The sequence below is a fragment of the Micromesistius poutassou genome, assembly GCF_964030765.1.
Source record: "Micromesistius poutassou genome assembly, chromosome: 14".
Classification (NCBI taxonomy): Eukaryota; Metazoa; Chordata; class Actinopteri; order Gadiformes; family Gadidae; genus Micromesistius; species Micromesistius poutassou.
Genome location: NC_140284.1, coordinates 15,057,432 through 15,084,392, shown reverse-complemented (window position 1 = coordinate 15,084,392; position 26,961 = coordinate 15,057,432). Strand labels below are relative to the sequence as shown.

At 44.2% G+C, this 26,961-nt stretch overlaps 1 protein-coding gene across 1 annotated transcript; it reads right to left on the bottom strand.

The window, feature by feature from the left end:
* Positions 1 to 357: 357 nt before the first annotated feature.
* On the bottom strand, positions 358 to 25,958 carry abcb11a (ATP-binding cassette, sub-family B (MDR/TAP), member 11a; the record flags this gene model as incomplete). Its single annotated transcript, XM_084478236.1, has 25 exons — positions 358 to 563; positions 2,130 to 2,276; positions 2,417 to 2,623; positions 2,811 to 3,008; positions 3,103 to 3,259; positions 3,341 to 3,582; positions 4,129 to 4,332; positions 4,803 to 4,964; positions 5,433 to 5,537; positions 6,802 to 6,966; positions 7,148 to 7,256; positions 7,355 to 7,424; positions 7,687 to 7,888; positions 8,291 to 8,461; positions 9,107 to 9,310; positions 11,255 to 11,380; positions 13,062 to 13,172; positions 13,308 to 13,421; positions 13,981 to 14,155; positions 22,563 to 22,687; positions 22,785 to 22,956; positions 24,796 to 24,929; positions 25,021 to 25,105; positions 25,178 to 25,419; positions 25,932 to 25,958. 25 exons carry the CDS (start codon positions 25,956 to 25,958, stop codon positions 363 to 365), a joined length of 3,855 nt encoding a protein of 1,284 aa, XP_084334362.1. The 3' UTR covers positions 358 to 362.
* Positions 25,959 to 26,961: the final 1,003 nt, after the last annotated feature.

Here is a 26,961-nt window from a genome sequence, read left to right as displayed (position 1 = left end):
TGCTAGGCTACCAGTGGACCTGCAGGCCTTGTAATAAATCACGTTTACACTCAGTTTGTCTCCAGACCCGATCAGGCTCAGTGGACATTAGTTCATTAAGTCCTCAACCAGATAACACACTGTACACAACCAAGAAAATAAAAACACTAAAAACACTGAAATACAAGAGAATAATGAATTGAAACAGAGCCTTCTTTGATAATTTTGTTTCTATACTTTATATATAAATGTCTTCATTAGCAGTAAATAAAAAATTAAAGAGAGATCTGTGACACATATAGTAAACATTGACATTTCAAGTTAGAATGTGACGAGGCTATAGCCACTCTACCATGTGTCAGGTTAGGGTTAGCCACCTGCAACTAGCTGATTGGAGCTCCGGTGGTGACCAGACTGTAATACGCCCCCTTCCTGGACATGAGGTCATCATGGGTGCCCTTCTCTATGATCACGCCCTGGGCCATGACGGCGATGATGTCAGCAGCCTGGATGGTGGACAGTCTGTGGGCGATGACCAGGCATGTCCGGCCTCTCCTAGCCTGGTCCAAAGCATCCTGCACAGTCTGAGAGACCACAGCTTGTTATGATTAATCGTCTAACCTGATGTGGTAGGTAGACCACATTATGTAATGATGCTTTAATGCAGCAACATACATTACATCACATGCTACTTGTAGGAATACTTGAAAGATGTTGTAAGTAAGATGTAAGAGCTATTATATCTAAAAGCTATATATATATACACCTGTATACATATATATACTGTATTTTAATTTTAATTATTTCGTTCAACCTTTATTTATACTCGAAAGATCAATTGAGGGGTGACCCTCATTTGCAATGATGTCGAGTCAAACAAATGCAAAGCAAAAACAACAATACATACACAATATACAATGCAAATACATCAAATAACAACTGATAAAGAGAAAAAAACAAAAAAAACAATTTAAACATTTACACAGAGATGTGGAATGGCTGGAATTAAAATTAAATAAGTGATTAATTAAAACAGTTACAGGTAGAGTTTGGCAGATTTAAGATAATATGTCTAAATTTGGTAAAGGATATGAAGGTATTCATTTTAATTTGTTGCTGTAATTTGTTCCAGGAGTCAGGGACACTGAAGCTAAAAGCTGTCTTTCCAAGCTCAGACCTGACTTGAGGAACATGAAGCATAAGCATGTCAGTGGAGTGGGACTGAAAAAGACCATCTGAAATTTGCAGCATAATGTCAAATAATGGGGAAGCTTCTGGGACAGGGCTTTATAAATAAAAATGTTCCAATGTGCGTCACGTCTTTCTTTAAGAGAGGACCACCCAACCTTTCCATATAAGAGACAATGGTGTGTGCCATAGGCATCTCCTGTGATGAACCTTAAAGCAGAGTGAAAAACCGAATCCAGTTTAAGACATGAATGTGATGCATGCCAGTAAACCACATCACCGTAATCAAGGACAGACATGAAAACTGCCTCAATAATCCTTTTCCTACTAAATAAAGGGAAGGTGGTTTTGTTCCTATAAAAATAGCCAATTTTTTGTCGCAATCGACATTCAAGATTTTTTATGTGAAATTTAAAAGTGAGTTTATCATCTATCCAGATGCTATCCATAGATTGGTGCACTGAATACGAAATACAATACAGTGCTGTGTCGTCAGCGTACAGATGGCCGTGACAGTTTTGTAGCGATGAAAGCATACATACACACACACACTAGTATTATTAAAGGAGCAGGTACGACTGAACAGCTATTGTTTGGGTATAATTAGTTAGCAATGGCCTAGCCACCTGTGGGCTACCAGTGAGTGAGATGGGAGAATGGCCGGTGCTGGTGGACTGTGCCACCTCTGGATGAGACCGTTTTGATTTTAAGACCACACACAGGTAATTTCTGACCAATCAGGGCATCTCTTCTCTGATTGGTTCAGGTAATCCATCTTGCCTATCAATCACATGTGCATGAATAGCGGAGATATGTATGGAGGGTGGGGGGAGAGAGGGAGGGGCCTTTTATTTGGTTTAATAAGCTTCAAATACCTGCTCTCTTCTGCTCTCTCTTTTACAACTCTAGAAGCGAACCTCCAGCAGATTAAACCTCTTAACCGGTGAAGCAAGCCTGGGTACCTTCTCGCTCTCTGTGTCCAGAGCAGATGTGGCCTCATCCAGTAGGAGGATCTTTGGGTTCCTGAGGATGGCTCTGGCGATGGCGATGCGCTGCTTCTGTCCTCTGGAGAGCTGGGATCCCTGCGCACCCACCTGAGTCTCATATTTCTGCCCATTCAGGGTGAGACCATTTGAGATGTCATTAGAAACAGCAGACATCGGTTTGGGCTGAGAGTGTATTCTCTTGACAGGACGGGAAGTCATAGAGATGGATGTATGTGTGCGTTGTTTGGAAATCGGTGACTTACATCTGGAAGAGTCATCACAAAGTCATGGAGAAACGCTTTCTTTGAAGCGTGGACGATCTCTTCCATGCTAGCTTTGCGCAGGTTATCTCCATACTGGATGTTCTCCGCTATGCTGCAGTCAAACAACACGGGCTCCTGGGACACCACGCCCATCTGGGCTCTGAGAAACGGCACATTGACCCTCTGGGACGGCCGACCATCTATCAACTGGAAATTCAATCTGTGTTCATACTATAATAATGTTTGTGTTTATAAGTTTACTCATTTACCAAATCAGCCTCGCTTTAGTCATTCATCTAAAGCGAGGTTGAGGCTGAACACAATCAAAATCAGAAATTATTAGAAATTATTTCTTGAAATTAGAAATTATTTCTTGAAGTACGAGTCAACAAACCACTTGGCCTTCGTTTGGGTCATAGAACCTCTCCAGCAGCTGGACGCTTGTGCTTTTCCCACAGCCACTGCTGCCCACAAAGGCCAGAGTCTGCCCGGGCTTAACGGACACCACCAGTCCGTTCAGGACCTGGACATCTGGCCGGGTGGGATAGGTGAACTTACAGCCTCGGAACTCCACCTCCCCTTTAAAGTTGTCCTAGATATGGGAGACGGGTGTAAGCCAATAGCGAATGACGTTTCAATGTTGACAGGCTTAAGTCACATGCTTTTGATTGTTGAGGGTCACCTACCCACTTCTCCCCGTGGGAGGGGCTGATGCTTATGGTGGGAACCCGGTCGAGTAGCTTGAAAAACTGGCCAGCGGCTATCTTAGCTTTGGCGTAATCTGGAGTGAAGGAGGAAGCCTTTCCCAGGGCGGTGCCGCTGATCACCACGGCTGAAATCACCCTGCACGGAGAAGAGAGGGCTGAGCGCTACACGGTGGTCTGCTTCAACTTCAAAATGACGCTATCTGTATTCAACACCGACCTGAACACCACGATGTAGTGAAGGCCTTCAGCGGTCACCAGATGGCCCCCGTATCTGAAGGACGCAGCGTAGGCCATGAAGATGACACACTGGGCGAAGCCGAAGCACACGCCGTAGACGTTGGCCTTCCTGAGGGCGGAGCGGTACGGCGCCTCCAGCTGCTGCTCATACGACGCTACGAAGGTGCTTTCCCGAGACAAGCCGGCGATGGTCCGGATGTTGGACAGCGCCTCGCCGGACACCTTGATGGCCGTTTTATTCACATGCTGCTTGATTAACTATATCCTGTTGTAAGAATATACCATGGAATACCACATCCCGAAATATATACTCCTATATCATGACATATACACTCATACATCATGATATGTACCGACAGCAATAATACTGTTTCACCTTCTTCTGACAAATGTACTTATTGTAAGCTTTAGATAAATGTGTCAGCTAAATGCCCTAATTGTGAATGTAATGATATATACACTTGTATACCAATATATACAGTATACACTCATATATCTTGATATATACACTCATACATCATGCCAAAGTCATATTGACAGCGGTCATTACTAAGCAACGGCCATTATTGAAAAATAATTCACCACCGGAAGTCGGGAAGGCCCATGTGAACGGAGCATTCCACAGCATTGAGAGGAGCCGTGTAATAAACACTAATATATCATGATAGATATTCATATCACATGATTTATATTCCTATATCGTGATAAATATACATGCATCATGATACATATTAACATCACATGAGGTGTGTGTCAAGCCTTGCCCACCTGACCCGCAGCCTCCATTGCGTTCTTGTCCTCGTTTGCGAAGCCGGTCAACATCTTGGCCTGGAAGACCCCAGAGAGGCCGATGAGAGGCAGGAAGCACATGACCACTAAGGTCAGCTTCCAGCTGAAGTAGAAGGCGATGATGAAGGACGCCCCGATGTTGGTCAAAGAATTCACAATCATGCCAATCTGAGATCCTGTTGCCTGCAGAAACAAAAACCATCAACATTTCGCATGTCTAACATTGCAAACTTTATGTAAAAGTGTACCTTTGATATGTGTACACAAGTAGTACTGGTATCTGAATCTAAAAAACACAGAAGTGGTTTATGTTTTGATACATGCATCGGTCAGTAGGGAGAAGGCTTCAGAACATTTTGATCTGGATTTTATGGACTATTCTACCAATGTCTTTATTAAAAAAAACATATATCAGGCTTTCAATACTCTAAGAAGTGGAAAACCTTTGCAACACAAGCGAGAATTGTGGTGGGATAATCCTCTTTAATCTCTGTATTTGAACTTCATTATTCAACAAGCTCACAGTGAAAACATAAAACTGCTACAGAATGAATCCAAGTAGCATGATTCTAGAATAGGGAGTAACTATGCAGCCAGAAATACTCCATGTTTATCAATGTGTTGGAACTAATGAGTGAACGGCAGCAGCTCACCCCCTGCACCATGGAGGCGTCCGTGGCCAGCCGGGTGGTCAGGGCTCCAGGGCTGTTGCTGGGGTCATCGAACCAGCCTACCTCCTGCCGCAGCATGGCCTGGAACCCAGCCCTCCTCAGGCGCCGGGTCAGGAGCTCCCCGGACTTAGCGAAGGCGTACCCCTGGAGGGTTAGGGTTAGGGTTAGCCCTAACCCTAACCTCCACACACCATGGGTTAGGGTTAGGGTAAGGTGTGTGGAGGTTAGGGTTAGCCCTAACCCTAACCTCCACACACCATGGGTTAGGGTTAGGGTAAGGTGTGTGGAGGTTAAGGTTAGGGATAATCCTTACCTTAACCCTAACCACCCACACACCATGTGGTGACATTTGGAAACATTAGGTTAGCCAATCATTGGCTTTTAGGTGAGTTGATGTACATTTCCATTCCAGGTGTTTGATGGTACATGGGTTGGACTGGTACAGTCCACATTGAGTCTAAAGCTGAATGCAGGCATATCGGTGTGGCATACTCAACCAGAAGCGAGAGATATGTGCGTTGGGTCATTTGTGTGTGCATCTGGAATATATATATATTCCATTTGATGTTATTCTGTTGTTAGTATAGTAGACTTAATGACAGTTGGGCTAACCTGTAAAAACTGGGAGAAGAAGCTGACTAATGCCACAATGCAGAACAGGATGCATATTCCATCGATCTGCTCCCGTTGTTCGTTCAGGTCTCGTATGGCGAACGTCTGCAAAATAAAGAGAGGTAGTTGATGCAACTGGGATAAGACCTAGTGTTTTCTTTGCTCTTGTTTCTTGTTTGTTGTTTGTTTTGATTGTTAAGGGATTTACCAAATGTACCTTTTACTACTATACTATTGTAAAAAGCTGTACTACTACTACTAATCCATGTACCATAAACTTAACTACCATATTGTAAATACCATTGTAAATACCACAACCATCTCCGGTCCTGTGCTGTGTGATTTATTATGTTAACTGGTGACCCTGTGTTAACGTACAAATTATTAACAAAACGGAAATTGAAAAGGAAACAGTTACCATAACCTTTACTGTTAAACTGTTAGCGGTTATGGTCCTACGCTAACCCCCTAAACAAACCTGCAGTCCTATGCTAACCCTTGTCAGGGTTGCCAACTTTGGGTTTTTGGGTGAGACTCTGTAAAATCTTATAATGCTTACATTATAGCAGGCGCATGGGGAGTTATTTTTGCAGTGTTATTTTTTAGGGTGCTGGCAGGCGGAGTTGTTGGCGGGGGGGGGGTGGATCAACTGGAATCACCGATCAGAGAATACTGTAGTGAGAATGTTGTAGGGAGATGTCTTAAACTCCTGAAGCCATTAACTATGGCTTCAGGAGTAGACCACTAGACTAGACCACACCACAGCGTGGTGTGGTCTAGTCTAGTCAAGTCATCAACAGAAACTTTTTTTTGCCGTGATATTTCTTGCGTGTGCGTGAGAGCGTGAGATTGATGCTGAAAGTGTGAGTGTCACACCAGATGTGTGAGAGTTGGCAACCCTGCCTTGTAGGAAACTAGCAGCCCTAAGTGAACCCTTCTAGTGACCCTTTGGTTCTATGCTAGCCCTTGTAGCGACCATGAGGTCCTGTGCTAACCCTCGTAGCAACCTTGTGGTCCAATGCATACCCTCACAGTGACCCTATGCTAGCCCTCGTAGCGGTCGTATGCTAACCCTCGTAGAGTTGCTGGGGTCCTACGCTAGCCCTCGTAGCGGTCGTATGCTAACCCTCGTAGAGTTGCTGGGGTCCTATGCTAGCCCTTGTAGCGGTCGTATGCTAACCCTCGTAGAGTTGCTGGGGTCCTACGCTAGCCCTCGTAGCGGTCGTATGCTAACCCTCGTAGAGTTGCTGGGGTCCTATGCTAGCCCTCGTAGCGGTCGTATGCTAACCCTCGTAGAGTTGCTGGGGTCCTATGCTAGCCCTCGTAGCTATGCCAGAAGGTACAAATGATTTAAATACACGATGCTGACCCCGAGGATCTGACTGAAGAGAATAGCGTAGATGGGGTTGACGGAGCCGTTGACCGCGGCCCCCAGGGACCCCAGCAGCATGTAGGGCCACTCGGGACGGTTGTACCTGAGGACCCGCAGCACGGGGGCCGGCTCCGCACGCTGCCCTGGAGCGTCCTCACCGCTCTGCTCACAGAGTAGAGGAGAATGCATTAAAGGGGCATTAAGGAGCAGTTAGGGGTCAGGGGTCGTCTGGCCCAGGGACTGCAGACATAAGGGATCAAACAGAAAACCTTTGGGCTGGGATCAGAAACCTGCCCCTGAAGTAAAGCTGAGGTTGAGACCGTCTGAGGGTTTGGTACTTGACCTCCTCATCTGGCCTCTGACCACGGGGCTGGACCTGGAGGCCGCCACTGATCACATCAGGGATGGAGTTGTTTGACAACTGGGTATGAGATCGAAGACGAAGGGAGCTCCTGAGGGAAGTATATTAATGATAGTAGTATTCATCATTTCCATAATTCCATGAGACACTTGCTTATGTGACTGGGGATGAGTGATAATGGAAAAATACCTTAAACTGGAATTATAACTTCCACGGCTAAATCCCCTTTCCCTAGAATCAAATCCCGTCTCAATCGATTCTAGAAAAGGCACATAAAAAGAAGAAGACCCTTTCAAACACACAAAATAAATAATTGTGTGTCCTCTTCATTCTATTTATATTTACTATTTAGTCATAACAATGGATGACAGATGACATGAATTTATCTGAAGAGTGTTGAAATAAATCTATATATTAATAAGCTGGGTTCATCTCCATACTCGGCCTACAGGTTGATACTGAGGACACTGGGTTTGAACCCAGATTTATCTCTCCCCTGTCCTGCCGTCCACCTTGCCTACCAGCAGGTGTTTTGTGTGGGGCTGCGTCGGGCCCCTGGTCCTGCAGGGTGACCAGGGTGAAGTAGACCCCCTGTCTCTCCAGGAGCTGGCTGTGGGTCCCGCGCTCCACCGCTCGGCCGTGCTCGAACCCAACGATGACGTCTGCGCTCCTGACAGTAGACAGGCGGTGGGCGATGGAGATGGTGGTGCGTCCACGACGCGCCTGTGGACAGCAGAGCTCATGTTCTCTGGGACTCTTCCATAGTAGATGTACCCTACTGCCCTAAGGTAGGGGGTCCTGACTGTGTGTACCCTACTGTCCTACGGTAGGGGGTCCTGACTGTGTGTACCCTACTGCCCTACGGTAGGGGGTCCTGACTGTGTGTACCCTACTGCCCTACGGTAGGGGGTCCTGACTGTGTGTACCCTACTGCCCTACAGTAGGGGGTCCTGACTGTGTGTATCCTACTGCCCTACGGTAGGGGGTCCTGACTGTGTGTACCCTACTGCCCTACAGTAGGGGTTCCTGACTGTGTGTACCCTACTGCCATACGGTAGGGGGTCCTGACTGTGTGTACCCTACTGCCATACGGTAGGGGGTCCTGACCGTGTGTACCCTACTGACCGTATCGAGGGCCTTCTGGACCACCGCCTCGCTGTGGTTGTCCAGGGCGGAGGTGGCCATGTCCAGCAGCAGGATGCGGGGCTTCCGGACCAGCGCCCGGGCGATGGCGATCCTCTGCTTCTGCCCCCCGCTCATCTGACCCCCCCCTTCCCCAACCAGGGTGTCGAAGTTCTGAAATACAACGTTTAAATAATAATGTATTGATAATGTTGAGGTAAATAATAATGTTAATGTCAAAAGTAAACCATGAAGTAAAGGGATTAGCGTCTATCTCAAGGACGCTTTAACCCAAACCCTGAACCTAAACCCAAGCCCTGAACCTAAACCCAAACCCTGAACCTAAACCCAAACCCTGAACCTAAACCCAAACCCTGCCCTGCTAACCACTAGTCTAACCACTAGACTAACCACTAGACTATCCTGCTAACCACGAGACTAACCACTGGACTATCCTGCTAACCACTAGTCTAACCACGAGACTAACCACTGGACTATCCTGCTAACCACTAGTCTAACCACGAGACTAACCACTGGACTATCCTGCTAACCACTAGACTAACCACTAGTCTAACCACTAGACTAACCAATAGACTATCCTGCTAACCACTAGACTAACCACTAGACTAGCCAATAGACTAACCACTAGACTATCCTGCTGACCACTAGACTAACCACTAGACCAACCACTAGTCTAACCACTAGACTAACCACTGGAATATCCTGCTAACAACTAGACTGTATTAGACGGATTTCAGATATTCAGTTTCAGCTGTCTCATCTAATCTGAGTGAGTAGATTCCCATGGTGACCTTGTACCTGTGGCAGGCCCATGATGAAGTCGTAGGCGTTGGCCTCTCTGGCTGCAGCGGTGATGTCTTCCATGGAGACCTCTGGCCGGCCCAAGCGGATGTTCTCAGCGATGGTGGTAGCGAACAACGTGGGCTCCTGCTCCACCACGCCGATCAGCGAACGAAGCCACTGGATGTTCAGCCCACGGACGTCATGGCCGTCCAGAGTCACCTGACATCACATCAGTCCTATGTTGGCCTCGTGTTTTTTGTATCATGAATCAAACTTTATTCAAACAGTGCTTTTGTGCAAAATGATTATTAATTATTAAAAAAGGGACCCAAGACAACAACAGCAGATCAAATATAGTTATATATTTGATATAAATAACTTATATAAATATAAGTTATATTACTAATCAAATGAATAATATAACCAATGAGGTTATAAGAAGACCAGGTGCCTTTAGAGGTGTTGTGGCTTACTGTGTGCCATTTTGGAGACCAGGGCCCCGTTTCCGAAAGCATCGTTAGCCTAACGACGTCGTTAAAACCGTCGTACGATCATCGCAGAATTTTCGGACCGTTTCCCGAAAGCATCGTTAAGTAACGACGTCGTTAAAACCGTCGTAGCTAACGACGACTACAGGGGTACTCGTTAAGCACTAGGATGCATCGTTACTATAGCCTCAGTGGAGTCACCAGCTGGACATTCCGTGTATTGGATGTGTTTTATTAAAACACGTCATCCAATACCACTGAATGTCCAGCTGGCGCAATTTCGCAATACCCCAAAAACAGTGGTTCCCGCATATATATTACTCGTAGACTACTGTTAGATTTAAACAGCAAAGACAGAGACATGTTAGAAGTCAACACAAATATAACTTATTGCAGCAATTTAAAATTCCAAAAATCCATGCGCAGTCGAAATGTAGGCGATCAAACGCCACGTCACAAGGCAACCCTATCACAAGGAATAAAATCAAATGATTCCGTTGCTCGTGTGGGAGGTCGCTTGCGAGCGGCACTTGCTGTCTCCCTCTGATTCTAATTCAACCATTGTGGTTAAAATGTCCTCATATTGATCAATGACAGAAGACATACTGTAACCTACATGAATCATGCTGAGACCAGCGGGTGTCGGATAATTTCTGCAGGCGATTTTTGTTGCGATTGTTTGCCATAAAGCACTGTAGGCGCGTCGGTGAGGCTGTGATGAAGTTCACTATTTATTGGACCGTGTCTAGACAGTTACGAACATCCCTGACCTTAGTGGACCTTAGTGGAGTGCACAATCGCCAAGTTGAGAGCGTGGTTTCTGCAGTGAACGTAGACTGCTGCTGCGTGCCTTTCCCGCTTACATTGCCCGCACCATCATACCCCTGCTCAACAATATGGGCAGGAATCGATCTAGACCAGCAACAGCAATAGCCGTGTCAATGCCTCTGCGTTTGAATGATAATGAATAAATGGAACATTGCATTTTTAACGTTGACACCAAAGTTTCTAGAGAGTGCGCGGCGCGCCAATCACTGAATGAATGAATGAAAATGGAATGCAGGAATAAGAGAAAGCCTGCCCTCTTTGCGGCGCAAATCATGTTTCAGAAATCAGCACATTTAAATAAATGCTATAGGCCTAGTTGTCACAAAGACACATGCTATTTTTTATTTTTGTAATATGGAATTATTTCAGGGGAGAAAATGCCGTGAAACAATGTACGCACGGTGCGTTCGGGATTAGGACTGATATAGCATATGTCGGCCTAGACCAAGTCAATTGTGTTTTAATATTTGTAGCATTCATATTAGTCTATTCTTTTCGTAGGCTACTCTGCTGTTGGCCTTGATGGGGAGATATTTTTTTGCTGCCACAAAATATCGTTTAATCCAACAACATTCCTGCGTCTCCCCCTCATACGGAGCCCATTTCAGCACCGTGTCAGTAGACAGCTACAATCCTACGACGTCGTAAGAGCAGAGCACGCGCGTTCATGTTAAGATGAGTTTCAGGAAACGCTCCCCTAAAATGAACGATGCATCGTGAGATCCATCGTACGATGGATCGTACGAGCATGGATCCATCGTTATCGGGAAACGGGGCCCAGAGCCGAAGGCATAGCAGTCGTTTGTTATGTATTGGAGGCTTTAACTTGTATTGGCCAAACTCTGACCTTCCCTTCCTTGGGGTTGTAGAAGCGTTGGATGAGCTGGACAGTGGTGCTCTTCCCAGAGCCACTAGGGCCAACGAAGGCAGTGTTCTGCCCCGCTTTAATGACCATGTTCAGACGGTCTAGAATCTGGAAAGACACAATTAAGGAAACCTCACTCCCAAAGTGTAACAATAAAGTACTATCTACATGGAACTATTTGTTCATTTAGCAGGCGCTTTTATCCAAAGTACTAAATTAATTTAAGTACCATGACATTAAGGAGCAGGTATGGGTTAGAGATTACAGAGACAGGTCATTAAGGAGCAGGTAGGGGTTAGACAGTACAGAGACAGACTTTCTTTAAGGTAATTTAGCCACATTAAAGGTGCCATGACATGCCACCAGGTGTGATGTGATTAGCCGTTACAAGCCGTTTTGGAAATCAGCCCCTTAAGACATCACAGGTGTGCGTGTCCACCTAGATGTGTGATGGATAGATGAGCAATGTTTGCTACAGTCCACTGGGTAGGCTGATAGACTGATCTATCCAACACACACCTAGGTGGCCATGTCCACTTTCTGCCCCTTATGAAGTCATAACGCCTCTTGCACACTACCTCCGTCCGTCGACGGATGGGCGAGGGCATGTCTGACGTATGGGGGAGTCTTTGTGGACTCAGCCTGCAACAGGGGCAACACTCTCCTTGCGTTCTCCTTGCACCAGGCGTTATAAAGCCGGCTTTTTCCTGCGTCTTCCTGCTTGTTGTTATTGCTAAATGAATCCCATAGTCACAAGGACAGTGTTGCCCTTGTACGTGTACCACAGTAATCGCCCAATTCTTAAATCCATTCTTAAATCCCCCGCTGCCAGCCGGCTTTTTGACATTTCCACGGTGGGTTGTATCACAAAGACCATTTCATTGGACAGAGTCCAAGTAGCGGCCCACTAGTGTATTTGCATAACTGATTGGCCGACGGACCCGTCGCTTCCCGAAAAGTTGAACATTTCTCAACTTTTGACGCAGGCCACGGAGCCGACTGACGGACGGACCCACAATGCATTTCGAGGGCACCCGATGTGTCTGTTGACGGAGGTAGTGTGCAAGAGGCGTAAGGGGCAGATTTCCAAAACGGCTTGTAATGGCTAATCACACCACACCTGGTGTGATTGCACCTTTAAGCTCAGTAAAAAAAAAAAGCCTCATTAAGCTGTTTTCACATTAAGCATTTTAGGATAACCCCCTCAATGTAAACGTGATATTGGAAACACTTTATTTTATTTTATTGGTGAACGAACCTGTGTGCTGGTTGGTATAAGAAAAGAAAGAAGAATCATTGAATTTATATAGCGCTTTTCTGGACACCCAAAGACGCTTTCCAGTGAAGGGGGGACCTCACTAACCACCATCAATGTGTAGCACCCACTTGGGTGATCCACGGCAGCCAATCAGCACCAGAACGCTCACCACACACCAGCTTGAGGTGGAGAGTGAGGGAATTAATGAATCAGCTAATTATACAGCGGGATGAATAGGGGGCAGATTGAATGAGCCTGGTTGGGCAGTTTTAGCCAGGACACCGGGGAATCCCCTACTCTTTTATGACCGCAGTGAGTATTAGACATAATATGTATAATATATGTCTAATACTCTATTGGTATGTATAATATATATGTATATTATTTCCCTGAGTGGGCGTCAGGACGTCAACCCTGATGGTGAATTGAGTCCAAATATGTACAAGTTATTAAGTGTACGCGTGTGTACGCCAAGCCTGATAAAGCCCATGGCAGCAAAAGCTAAAGCGAGTTATGCCATCATAGAGTTACCGTGACATCCGGTCGAGATGGGTACTGAAAGCTGACATCATGGAACTCGATGTCACCAGTGACTCTGTCCAGCTTATGACCCTCCTCTGAGAAACAGTCAATTTCCGGTTCCTGTGAAAGTAACCACGGGAACAGCCTGTTTAACAAGATTGAATTCACAAAAACAATGTATATATTATTATTATTATTAAAATGAAAATGGCTTTGATTAAACTCAATCATTGACGAGGAGAGAGAAGGTTTTACCCGGTCTATCGTTGCAAATATGGTGCTGGCTGCAGCACGCCCACACGCAAAGGCCTCCAGGCAGGGCGAGGCCTGACCCAGGTTCATGGCTGCCATCAACACCCCGAAAAACACCTGCAGGGGACCCCCACATAGTCATCACTCATACAACCCCCCACACCCCCCCCCCCCCCATAGTCATCATTCATAGAGTAAGCTCTACTGAACTCTTCCATCGTAGCGCCCAAACCCCTCATACAGATCGAGTCAGTTTGATTCCACATCTAAAGGACATGTATCTCTCAAAAAGGACATGTATCTCTCATAAAGGACATGTATCTCTCATAAAGGACATGTATCTCTTATACAGGACATGTATCTCTCATAAAGGACATGTATCTCTCATAAAGGACATGTATCTCTCATAAAGGACATGTATCTCTTATACAGGACATGTATCTCTCATAAAGGACATGTATCTCTCATACAGGACATGTATCTCTCATAAAGGACATGTATCTCTCCGCTGGCCTAAGAGTGGCTAGGGACCCTGAAGAGGAGCTGGAGGGTACTGACCTACTGGCTAAGGGTTATCTTTAGGGCTAGCGTTAACTCTAATCTTTAGAGCTAACCTTAACCTTAACCCTCATCTAACCTACTGGCTTAGGGTTATCTAGAGGGCTAACATGTTTACCTGGATGAGAGTACCAGGAGACAGCTCCTTGGTCTCGATGACCAGCTGGGATCCGTACCAGAAGGCCAAGGCGTAGCAGAGGAAGACGATGCACCACAGGTAGCCCTGGAAAAGCCCCATGATGCTGCCCTTCCTCACGCCCCAGCTCTGAGCCTCCTCCAGCCTCCGGTCATACCTACACACACACACACACACACACACACACATTTTTGTTTTGTTTTTTATGCTAACACTATATATCATACCATATTACCAAATATGACCATATCTAACCTGCCCTGGAGTATTAGGGTTAAGAATCCTTTGTGTTGGGTTAGGGTTAACCCTGGTCTGTGTTGGGTTAGGGTTAACCCTCTATGGTTCTATGGTTAGGGTTAACCCTGTTGCATGGTTAGGGTTAGGGTTAACCCTGTTCCATGGTTAGGGTTAGGGTTAACCCTGTTAAGAGATAAGAGGCAGTAGAGAGAGAGGTCATGTTTCCCGAAGCTCCGCTAGGCAGTGGCAAAAACGACTTAATTCTTTGTTCAGGTCTACTTTATTTTATTTTATTTCATGATCATAATACTTAATAATATATAGTTTGTTTCTGTCAACCTCCATCGCTCGATTCAACAATACATTTTGGCACTTTTTATGACTACCGGATCAGACCGCAACAAAAGCCTTGGACTTTCCTATCGCCAACATGCCTCTACTCGGATGTCTCAGGCATGGAGACCAGGAAATGCACAGACTGCACCAAACTGCAACAGACAGTGGCTTTATTTGAAACGAGGCTAGCAGCATTAGAAAAATGCAAAGGACTCCTCCAGGATACAGTGCCGATGGGTGAGTTTGCTGGGCTAGCTCAGACAAATAGACAAGAAGATGATCAAAGCTACACTGTATCCTTCCCGAAGCTGGACAAGAGAGAGACAGTTCCAGCTGCCTCTCACTGGCACAGAGTCGGCGCTAAGCCCAAACAACATACCAAAGTGAATCAACAAATTCACTCGACGCCAAATGCTAAGCTTCCCAAAGCTAAAGTAGCATGTATCGGCCAGATTAGCCAATCGCTGAAGTTAACCCTGCTGCTGAAGAACCGGTTCCTGCCACTTCAAGAGTCCATGGACGCGCCTGCCACCCATGCACCCCTGAGCCCCGAGATGCGTCCAGACGGACGGTGCGGACAGAGACCGACCATGACCCTGTCGCAAGAGAGGCCAGCTGCGCATGCGTCTGCCACCCGTGCACCCCTGAGCCCCGAGATGCATCCGGACGGACGGTGCGGACAGAGACGGAACAAGAACCAGTCGCCACGCAGGCAAGCTGTGCATGCGTCTGCCACCGCCACCTCAAGCCAACAAGGGCCCATCCCACAGAAAGCAGATGAACCAGACTCTGATTGTAGGAGACTCAACCATAAAGGATATAACCAGTAAGAAGATCAAAACATGCTACTTCCCAGATGTGATGGTTAGTGATGTCAACCAGAAACTAGCCACAATTATATTGGAAAACCCCAAAATCTCACAGGTTATTGTGCATGCAGGACTTAATGATATTCGAAAAGAACTGTCAGAACTTCTGAAGAGGGATTTCACTGAACTATTGGACATACTGGACAAATTACACATTAGGTCATTCATCAGTGGACCCATACCAGCAGTTGACAGGGGAATAAACAGATTCAGTTGTCTACTTGCACTCAATACATGGCTTTCCAGAGTCTGCAATGAAAGAGGAAGGGGCTTTATTGACAATTTCAACTTGTTCTGGGGGCGCAAATACCTTTTCAGAGCAGATGGCCTACAACCAAACAGGTTAGGCTCAAAACTGTTAGGGGACAATCTTCTCTTCTCGCTCTCCCACAAATCTACCCTGCCACGGTCTGACACACAGGACACAGTCAGAGCACAGGTTGAGAAGAAGTGAGACTACAGCCTCCCCCACACATCTACTGTGCCACTATCTGACACACAGATAGCAGACAGACCACAGACCTTAAAGAGAGACAACAGCCCGCCCAACACCATTGACACCATGCCTTCCCCCATCGCAGATGCTGGCTTGGAGAGGAACGGCCACGCCCCTCCTCTGCACTCCCCCATCGACGATGACCTCCAGCACTCCCACATCGACGATGACCTCCAGCACTCCCCCATCGACGATGACCTCCAGCCTCATCTCTCCCATAGCCACAACAGCAACTCCAGCTCCACTGTCTCCTCCCTTTATGATTTTCCAGATGAATTTAAGAAACTGAAAAATGTTGGCATCAAACTAGCATTTGTGTCAATGATACCATCGCCACGTCATTGCCACAGGCTGATAACACCCAAGCACAGGGTGCCCCAGCCCGCCCTCCCTGAACTGATAGTAGTCCTGATTATTACTGAGACAAAAAAGGGTTCAGCCGTAGACACAGTATGAAGGAAGTTCGCATAATCTGCTGAAACCAAGGTTGCATTCCTGCTGTAACCACTAAGAGATTAAACAAAGGGAAACTTAGACACACTACTAACCTCACCACACAAATCTCATACCTATTCCCTCCAAACCAAAATCTACCTTAAAGCCTATCAATAATACCATCAGGATGGGTCTACTTAATGTTACTTAAAGGTCTCTTAATAACAAATCTATTTTTAGTTAATGATTTTTTTAACTGAAACATGGCTAGAACAAAATAACAGTGCAACCGTTCCGAACTTTTTTGATGTATGTAGATCTGGGAAAAGAGGTGTTGCTACCATATTTAAAATGTATTTCAGGGGAAACAGATGTTATTTGGTGATTTTCCATCATTCGAATACCTTTGTGCTGTATTGAAATGTTCCCCCAGAGTTCTCCTACTAATTATTTACAGGCCACCCACATACTCAATAATAAATCAATCAATAAATGAAGGCATCTTTCCCAGTACTTTTAAGACAGCTATAGTTACTCCAGTCCATAAATCCGGTGATGCTCAGGAGGTCAGAAACTATCGCCCCATTAGTATACTCCCAGCAGCCTCAAAGGTCATGGAAAAGGCAGTGGCGGAACAACTCACTGACCATCTTGAATCCAAAGCACTTTTACATCCTCTGCAGTTTGGATTCAAGAAAAAACATTCCAGAACACACCACTATGGCATAACCCGAGGTTATTATGCGGTAACAAACCATTTCATCAACCATCTTGGTCATCTCTTGAATCTCTGTGAATACATTAGGTGACTTATATAACGCTCAAGGTCTTTGCTCCATACAAGACTTAAGAACACGCTTCTCTCTTCCTGCGTCCTCTTATTTTGTTTACTTTCAGCTACTTTCTACTTTCAGCATTATTTTGTTTACTTTCACTGATTCAACACAGGGCCAAGGCTTTACCAATTGAATCCATATGGAACAGGGAGCTGGGGAGTTTGAATATAAACTTGGACTGGGAGAGGATTTGGTGCAATCTAAGTATGACTTCTAAGAACCTAGCTCACCAACTAATTCACTTCAAAACCATACACAGAGCCTACATCACACCCTATAAGAGATTTCAGATGAAATTGCAAATTACTAACAACTGTCATATATGTAACACTGCTTCACCCGGAACATTCTTACACATGTTTTGGGATTGTCCAGTTATCTCTAAGTTCTGGTCTCATGTAAACTCAGTTTTAGTGGATATACTTGATATTTTTTATGTTCCTAATCCTGGTTTTTGTCTGCTTAATGATAATTCTGATATTAATCTAAAGCAAATTCAGTTCAAAATGATATTCGCAGGGTTTACCTCTGCAAAGAAAACAATTTTGAAAAACTGTTTTTCTCCAGATATGTGTATGAAAGCGTTCTGGATCCATAGCCTGGTCAACATTGTCAATCTTGAACATAGTTGAACATACAACTGCCCGACTTAATAAGGCACGACCAGTGACTGTTCAAGCTTGGAACTCTTTCTCATCCAAGATAATCTCTTGGGCTGGGGACAACAACAACTAGGCAATCTTTGATGTGATGTGTTACCTGCTGAACATGTTTTTGTTGCTTTATGTATTGTCTTACCAACCTGATATTTTTTCTTCTTTCTTTTTCTTTTTTACTCTCCTCAATTTAACATGACTTTTGATATGTCTGTAACCCCCCCCCCCCCTCCCCTCCATTTGAAAAACAATAAAAAAAATGTTGATCACAAAAAGAAAAAACATTCCACTGACACGGCCTGCTGCTACCTCCTTGAGGACATTAAAACCAACTTAGACCAAGGAGGAGTGGTTGGTGCAGTCTTCCTAGACCTGCGTAAGGCCTTTGATACTGTCAATCATAACAAACTGCTTCAAAAACTTGGTAATTATAATCTCTCATTACACACCCATAACTGGATCAAATCATACCTTAGTGGCCGTCAGCAGTGTGTATGTATAAACAATACAGTTTCTACATCTAAAGCATGCACACTGGGAGTACCACAAGGATCGATCTTGGGGCCATTGCTTTTTAGCATCTATATTAACGACCTGCCGACCTACCTCTGTATGTGGTGATGTCAGCATAATAATGTATGCAGATGACACTGTCTTATATACTCATGGTAAGAGTGCTAGAGAGGTTGCCATGAAACTAACTAAAACAATGCAAAAGGTTGCTCTTTGGTTACAAAATTCTTGCCTCACCTTAAACATTGAAAAAACTGTAGCCATGTTTTTTTCCAATAGGCATGCACTGAAGGACTGCCCCAACGTATCAGTTAATGGTCAAATATTTAAAAATGTGGATAGATTTAAGTATTTGGGTGTTACCCTTGACCCAACCTTAAGCTTTAAACACCATGTTAAAAAACTGGGAAACACACTCAAATTTAATCTAGCCAACTTCAGATACATAAGAGATAAGATAACTGTAAGATAACTAACAGTGGAGGCTTCCAGTATGTATTTGAATGCTATGATCATACCACATTTCCTGTACTGTATGACAAGCTGGTCTCAGTCAAATAAAACTAAAACCGCTTGAATCCTTGAAAAGTGCCCTCAAAATCCATGATAAAAAGCCATGTTGTTACCATCACTGCCACATACTAAACAAATATGACATTTTAAACTTTGATAACCTGATCAAGCATGCAAATGTTTGCTTGCTTTTTAAAATTATTCATAATGCTGTAGCTCCCCTTTAAAAAAAATATGTTACACTCTGCTCTGAGAAGTCATCAAGAACAACAAGATATGTAACAAGGGGCGAGTAGTGTACCCCAACGCAAAACTGTATTTGGAAAGTCATCCTTCCCCTGTATAGCCATGACTCAATGGAATACTCTACCAACAGATATAATCTCATGTAGAAGTCCCCACACCTTCTCACATCTTGTTAAGTGTTGGTTACTGTCAGAACAGGAGTGTACACATCTATAAATTGTGTGTGTGTGTGTGTGTGTGTGTGTGTGTGTGTGTGTGTGTGTGTGTGTGTGTGGTGAGAGGCAGCAGCCTAGTTTTAAATCCTAGGAGTCTGTTAATTTACTGTTAATAACTGTAAACTTGATAATTTTATTGTAATTTTACTTGAACTGTTATTATGTTTTGTGTACTATACCATCAACCTGCCCAGGGACTGCAGGTGGAAAATAGCAATCTGCTAAAACCTGGCACAATGCATATTTTCTTGCAAGATTAATGTTTTATTGTGCATTGCCCCTGTCCTAAAAATAAAATTACAATTACTCTGCAAATTTCTTTGATGACTTTACATAATTATTGTCTAGCATCCACAGACTTTGACTGTATAGTTATAACTGGTGACTTAAATTTTCATACTGAATTTTAATTGTGCAAAAGTGTGCAACAAAAACTTTTCACCATTTTGGACACATTTGAAATGTCTCAACATGTTAAAGAGGCTACTCATTGTAAGGGGCACACTCTAGACCTGGTTATCACAAAGGGTCTCAATGTTTCAGATCTCTCTGTGACTGATCCTTTACTGTTGGACCACTTCTGTGTTTTCTTTAATATATCTTTTATTCCTGACATACAGACAAAATCAAATTACTGTCAAAAAACGGTATATCAATGAACATTCTAATGTACTTTTTAAAAAGGCCATCTCCTTGCTACCACCTCTCAACCCATGTTCTGCTGATGATCTTTTAGAAAAATTTTATTTGAACATTTTGAAAGTCATAGATAGATAGACCTTATAAGGTTAAAACGATTTCTGGAAAGCAAAAGGCACCCTGAAGAAAAGCTGCTTTTGTAACATCCCAGAAATAAGAATGCAGGAAGGTTGAATGCATATGGCATAAAACAAAACTTCATATTCACCATGACATCTATAAAGAGAGCCTCCGTGCCTACAATTTAGACTTAAAAAGTGCGAGAGAAACATTTTTCTCCAATATCATTAAAACCAATACTAATAATGCCAAAACCCTATTTGTAACTGTTGACAGACAGTTACACCAAACCCCAGCACAAATTCCACCTGACCTTCATTCCACGCAGAAATGCAATGAGTTTGCAGCATTTTATACTGATAAAATTGAAGGCATCAGACGCGCCATCAATGTCTCCACTTTAAACAAAAATGTGCCTGCCGAGCAATAGACATATTGCAAATAGTTAACAACTCTCTCCAATCAGGCAATTTCCCAAAAGCCTTAAAAACTGCAGTTATTAAACCCTTTTTAAAAAGCAGAGCCTAGATGCCTCTATTATTAACAACTACAGACCAATATCAAATCTACCCTTCATAAGTAAAATCATTGAGAAAGTTGTCCTCCAGCAACTGCTATGACACCTTCCAATCTGGATTTTGACCCCTTCACAGCACCGAGACCGCCCTTATTAAAGTTGTAAACGACATCTGTCATAACACAGACTCTGGCAAAATCTCAATACTAAAGCAACTAGACCTCAGTGCTGCATTCGACACTGTAGACCATACAATACTTTTGGACAGAGTAGAAAACTGGGTGGGGCTTTCAGGCACAGTCTTAAATTGGTTTAGGTCCTACCTACAAAATAGGAACTACTTTGTTTCCATTGGCGACTTTGTTTCAGAATCAACAAATGTGACATGTGGAGTCCCACAAGGTTCGATCTTAGGACCCTCTCTATTCAACATCTACATGCTCCCACTAGGGCAAATCATGCAAAATAACAATATTGACCATCATTGCTATGCTGATAACACACAAATCTATGTATCGCTATCACCAAATTACTTCAGCCCATCTGTTGTGCGAGTGCATTGAGCAAGTCAAAGACTGGATGTGCCAAAATTTCCTTTAACTAAATGAGGACAAAACCAAGATAATTGTATTTGGTGCTAAAACCGAAAGGCTTAAAGTAACCCAACACCTTCACGCTCTGTCCCTGAAAACCTCAATCAAAGCCAGAAATCTAGGGGTTATCATGGATTCAGATTTACATTTCGACAGTCACATCAAATCAGTTACAAAATCAGTTACAAAAAACCTTAAAAACGAAGACTTAGAGGGCTCATGTCTACCGAAGACTTACAAAAACTACATGTTTGCCTTGTTCAGAATGCTGCTGCTAGAGTTCTAACAAACACCAAAAAATTTGAACATATTACACCAATTCTTAAATCATTACATTGGCTCCCTGTCTGTCAGAGACTTGATTTTAAAATCATGTTGCTAACCTATAAATCCCTACATGGTTTAGGGCCAAAATATTTAACTGATATGCTTCCACTACATAAGCCTTCTAGGCCACTAAGATCTTCTGAGACCAATCTGTTAATTATCCCCAGAGTCATCACGAAACATGATGAAGCAGGATTTAGTTACTATGCAACAAATAGCTGGAATAAACTCCCTGAGGATTTAAGACTTGCTCCAACTCTGACAGCTTTTAAAACAAGACTGAAGACTTTTATGTTTGCTTTAGCTTTCTGCTAAATCTTAAATCTACAATGCTTTTTTAACTTTGCCTTTATTTTCTATCTATTTTTTATTTTATTACTAACATTGCCTTCATTTTCTATTTTTACCAGAGAGATACATGATCTGATACCAGAGAGACTGGGTTAGAGTCCTAGAATCTGGGTTGGAGTCCCAGAGAAAGGACCAAGTTGCTTTAGGTCAGGTCGAGTCCCGACATGGGCAAGGACCAAGTTCCTTTAGGTCGGGTTAGAGTCCCGACGTGGGTAAGGACCAAGTTCCTTTAGGTCGGGTCGGATTCCCGACGTGGGTAAGGACCAAGTTCCTTAAGGTCGGGTCGGAGTCCCGACGTGGGTAAGGACCAAGTTCCTTTAGGTCGGGTCGGAGTCCCGACGTGGGTATCAGAGACTGTTGATCTTAAATACATTGCACTTTCTAAAATGCTTTTTTTCTTTGCCTTTATTTTCTCTATTTATTTTACTTTTTTTACTTACCTATTATTTTCTTTTATTGTATGACAATGTTTATATGTGAAGGACTTTGAGTCTGCCTTGTGTATGAAAAGTGTTATATAAATAAAGTTGCCTTGCCTTGTTCCATGGTTAGGGTTAGGGTTAACCCTGTTCCATGGTTAGGGTTAGGGCTAACCCTGTTCCATGGTTAGGGTTAGGGTTAACCCTGTTCATGGTTAGGGTTAGTAGGTTGACTGGACTTGATACCTTTCCACTTCCTTGTCTTCCCCTCCGAAGGCGGCCACGGTCCTGATGGCTGAGAGGACCTCTTCGGCCACGGCTCCGGCTTTAGCGTAAGCTGCCAGCTCCCTCCCTGTCAGTCTGCCCACCGCCTTCACCAGGGGGGGCGCAGGAAGTTTAGTAAAGTATAATTGTAATTAGGATCCCTCAGTGTTTAGTCTAGTTACATTGTGAAGGAAGCTCTCTCACCATGGCCATGAGCCCGGCAGCCAGGCCGATCAGTGGGCTCACAGCGATGACCACCAACGTTAACTTCCAGCCCCCGATGAAGCCCACCATGAAGCCGAAGACAAAGGTGGAGATCCTCTCAATGAAAATGGACACCTGGTCAGCGATGGCGTTGTTGATCTTGTTGATGTCACTGAGAGGAACCAAAGGGGTACTTGTGTTGTTTTACATTCCCACAACGAGACATCCAGTCCTTGTATACAGTCAGGGGCGGAGTGGCCATCGGGACGATCAGGAGTTTTCCCGGTCGGCCGGTCGGCCACCGAGGTCAAGTGGACCAGCCCACATTTAATGTGCGCTGCCGCGAGACGTGTAAGCCGGGCCTATGCGTTATATATCATTATTCTACTTCAGCGCTTGTCCGCGACCCCCCCCCCCCCCGTCAACAATCGCGACCGTAACAGTGCTCGTCCGCGATCCCCCCCCCCCCCCCCCCGTCAACAATCGCGATCGCTACGCCACTGGGCTGGTGGTGGGCCGGTGGTGGGCTGGGCTGGGCCGGTCAGAATTCTCCCAGTGGCTTTTAGTGCCCCACTCCGCCCCTGTATACAGTGTTGGGAAGGATACTTTTCAAATGGATCCAGTTACAGAATACAGAATACATGCCCAAAAATGTAATATGTAACGTATTCTGTGTGTAGGAATGTGTGTTCTTCTGTTCCAACTGGCTGAATGTGTTAGGCCCAAGTCTCCCTGGAAGTGCTCTAGATATACTTTGCTGTAGAGGAACAAAGACTATAAGGGTAAAGATATGGCTGCCAGATGAATTGAGAGAGAGAGAGAGAGAGAGAGAGAGAGAGAGAGAGAGAGAGAGAGAGATGGGCGTAGGAAAGTCCTTAGTTCGCTCTCTTTGATCCAGACCAAAATACAATGTTTATTTTTTGGTTTGGTGCGGTTCCTTTTCCCAGTCCCAGAATGTGACAACAAACCCACATGTGTGCAAAGATCATTGGACAAAAAGGTCTGGGGCTGGGTAACGCGTTAAATAAAAAAGGGGGTGAAAGCGCCGGTGAAAGTAAACAATCATGGATATCCAGCGTGATATCCATTGATCTGCGGACCGGTCGAACTCCTTCTCCCTCATCCTGGTGCTGAATGTGTTAAATGCATCGGCATTTTTATGTGTGTTTCCCAGCATACGTTTTATGTGGGCGTCTGCCCAAATATCCAATAGACATTATTCCGTCTCCTCTTTGCTCTATAAAATTAGGCAGCGCCTGCAGCGCTTGCATTGCGTATCCGGCACCACGACGGAGAACTATGAGGGCTCGAGGGGTCTCCGTGGTTACGCAGATGGATAGCGCATTACGCAGTTGTAGAAGTGTAACCAGCGCTTTAGTTGAGCCACGACTCATTTTCACCCGACGGTCCGACAATGTGCTGCTCATCTTGGAGTTACCGCTAATCAAACAATAATTCCAATAATGCGCGCGGCTGAGCGGGTGCCTGTTACGTCCAAAGAGGCGTATGCTTTTTAGAACTGGATCGGACCGAGATGCGTTCGCTTTCACATCTCAAGCGAACCGCACCAGGGTTCGTTTGGAAACGAACCGAGACTCCCTCTTCAGGGATGTCTCGGCCGGCTGATATGCGCAGTTTGCGCACCAAAGTGAGGTGGTTGCATTCACACCAACGCAAACGTACCGAACCAAGGGACCAAACTCGTTTAGTGCGCACTATTAAACGCTGTTGGTGTGAAAGCAAGAGAGTGAATAAACTCGTGAAACAGAGAAGTATCGACATGTAATCCATTGATTTAAACAATGGTAACTGTATTCTAAATACCAACTATTTAAATTGTAACTGTAACGGATTAGTTAGGCCTACTTACAATTTGTATTCTGTATACGTAGGCTAACGTCGGTACAATCCGTTACTCCCCAACACTGCTTGTGTGTGTGTGTGTGTGTGTGTGTGTGTGTGTGTGTGTGTGTGTGTGTGTGTGTGTATATATACGTGTGTAAATACTCACTCAGATATCCTTGTGTTCAGTTCCCCCACTGAGTTGCAGTCAAACCAGCCGATCTCCATTCTCATGACTTTTCTGAAGTAAGTTTTCCTGATTCTCTGGACTTGTCTTGCAGCAGCAGAAACCCAGAGAGCGATCTGGATCCCAAGTAACGGTGTGATGAGGGTTCATTAGGTTTTATTTGATTCATTTGTGAGTCCATAGTGAGTCCATAGAGGAAATCCTTACTTGGAAATAGCTGAGGATCAGCACACCTAATCCAATTCCAATATAGTAATATGCAAACATGGTCATCTGCGTCTCGATGTCCACCCTGGCACAAGAGGCATCAAAGTACAACAAATACAGGAATGAACAAATACAGGAATGTACGCTCTCAACTCACCCACAGTCCATGGTGGTGTTCTCCGGCGTCACATATATGGATTGGTTGATCCACCATATGCTGTTGTTCTGGCATGTCTTATTGGGGTCTGTCAGCTCCTGGACCTCCAGCTCGTAGGCCACGAAGGTGTCAGTCATCATGCCGTACACCAGCAGCATGAGCGGGGAGGCAGCGCCGTGCACCAGGGCGCACAGACCCCCCACCACCATCATCACCGAGTCATGCCAGGAGGCAAACCGGAACTACAGGCACAGAAACCTTTTAGAAACCGCTTTCACATTGTTCATTTCACAGTGACAAAGAAACAACAATAAGGAACAGAGCATCAGTAGACGTTTACCAGCTCAAAGAATCCAACACTCGTTGCTTTGTTGTTCTTCCTGTTGCATGATGAGATAAAAGAAGGCTGAAGATCAGCTAACAATTCAAGATAACATCCATAGCATCATGCCAGCCTCAAAACTTACCTATCGTTCTTTTCTGGAAATAAGCAAATGAAATACAGACATTATAAAACATTGAACATATATAGAACATTATTTTATATATATATATATATATATATATATATATATATATATGATTGTATTAACAGTTGTGGTGCTCACCTTCAGTCTCTGTTGTTGAGATGTTAGAGGATTCCTTCATGTTCACTCTCTTACCAACACAGATAGCAGAATGTCCTAGTTACAACTGTTCAAAACAGTAGCAAAGAAAGACCTGTTTCTTAATAGTATTTGATTATGGTAGTTACCGTTCTAAAGCCAGTAAAGTACACCATTTCTTTTTGAATGAGAAAGGATACATACATTTCTTATGTGCTTCTCCTCGAATGTCTGACGCCCTGAGCCTCGAATCGACCAGCCCTAATGGCAGGGATATTTCCTCAGTCACCTATGGCTCTGCTATTATCTTGGCCTCCATTAAGCTGATAAGGAGTGCCTCTATGCCAAGGTGCGTTTATTGAACCCAGTTAATTCTGAAGAAAGGCAGTTGATTTACAGCTGGAAGAGTGAAATAAGTGTTTAGACTTTGGAAGGCCTTACTTGAATATATTTGAATAAATAAATTGAATATATTTTGATAGTTTAAGAGGATATATATTTTTTATTATATTTATATATTCAATTTAATAGTTTTAATGCTTTTCCATTAGATTGTGTTCTGGCTACTTAGTTTGAGATATATTATAAACATTCATATTTTATGAAATTAATAAATTAATAAATGGGTATGAATGGGAATGTGTATGGAATGGGTATGAATGACTGGTGTGTTTAGTGGCTCAGCCGATGCTGAGTGGGGTCATTGATCGCGAGGACATGGAGGATGAAGACCTGGATTAGGAATTTACTACTTCTTTACAACCAGGTTATTGGTCAACACAAAGGTGTCTGATAATACGCTGATTAAAACCAGGCTGTCCCATTGGTTCTGTCCCGGGCGATGCAGAATAGATGATAAAGAAGCAGTGATAATTGAGATGACAATGTGTGAAGCCAAGGGAAAATACTAAAATCAATCTACATTATTAAAGAAAAAGTTGATTCAGATTGACACATTATACAAAGTATGTCAAGAAGACAGCAAGGTTCACCTTCTGGACAATGGGACTTGGAGTGTATGTTATCCAAAGCTCTCCCGCATCACAGCATGTTTTTATCACACACCAAGGTACTATGGATTTCCTGTGTTTGGGATGCTGAACTCGCAGCAAGCTACACATTTAGGTATGCTATTGGTTAAGATGCCAGTGCTATATATTATGATTAACAAGTAGAATC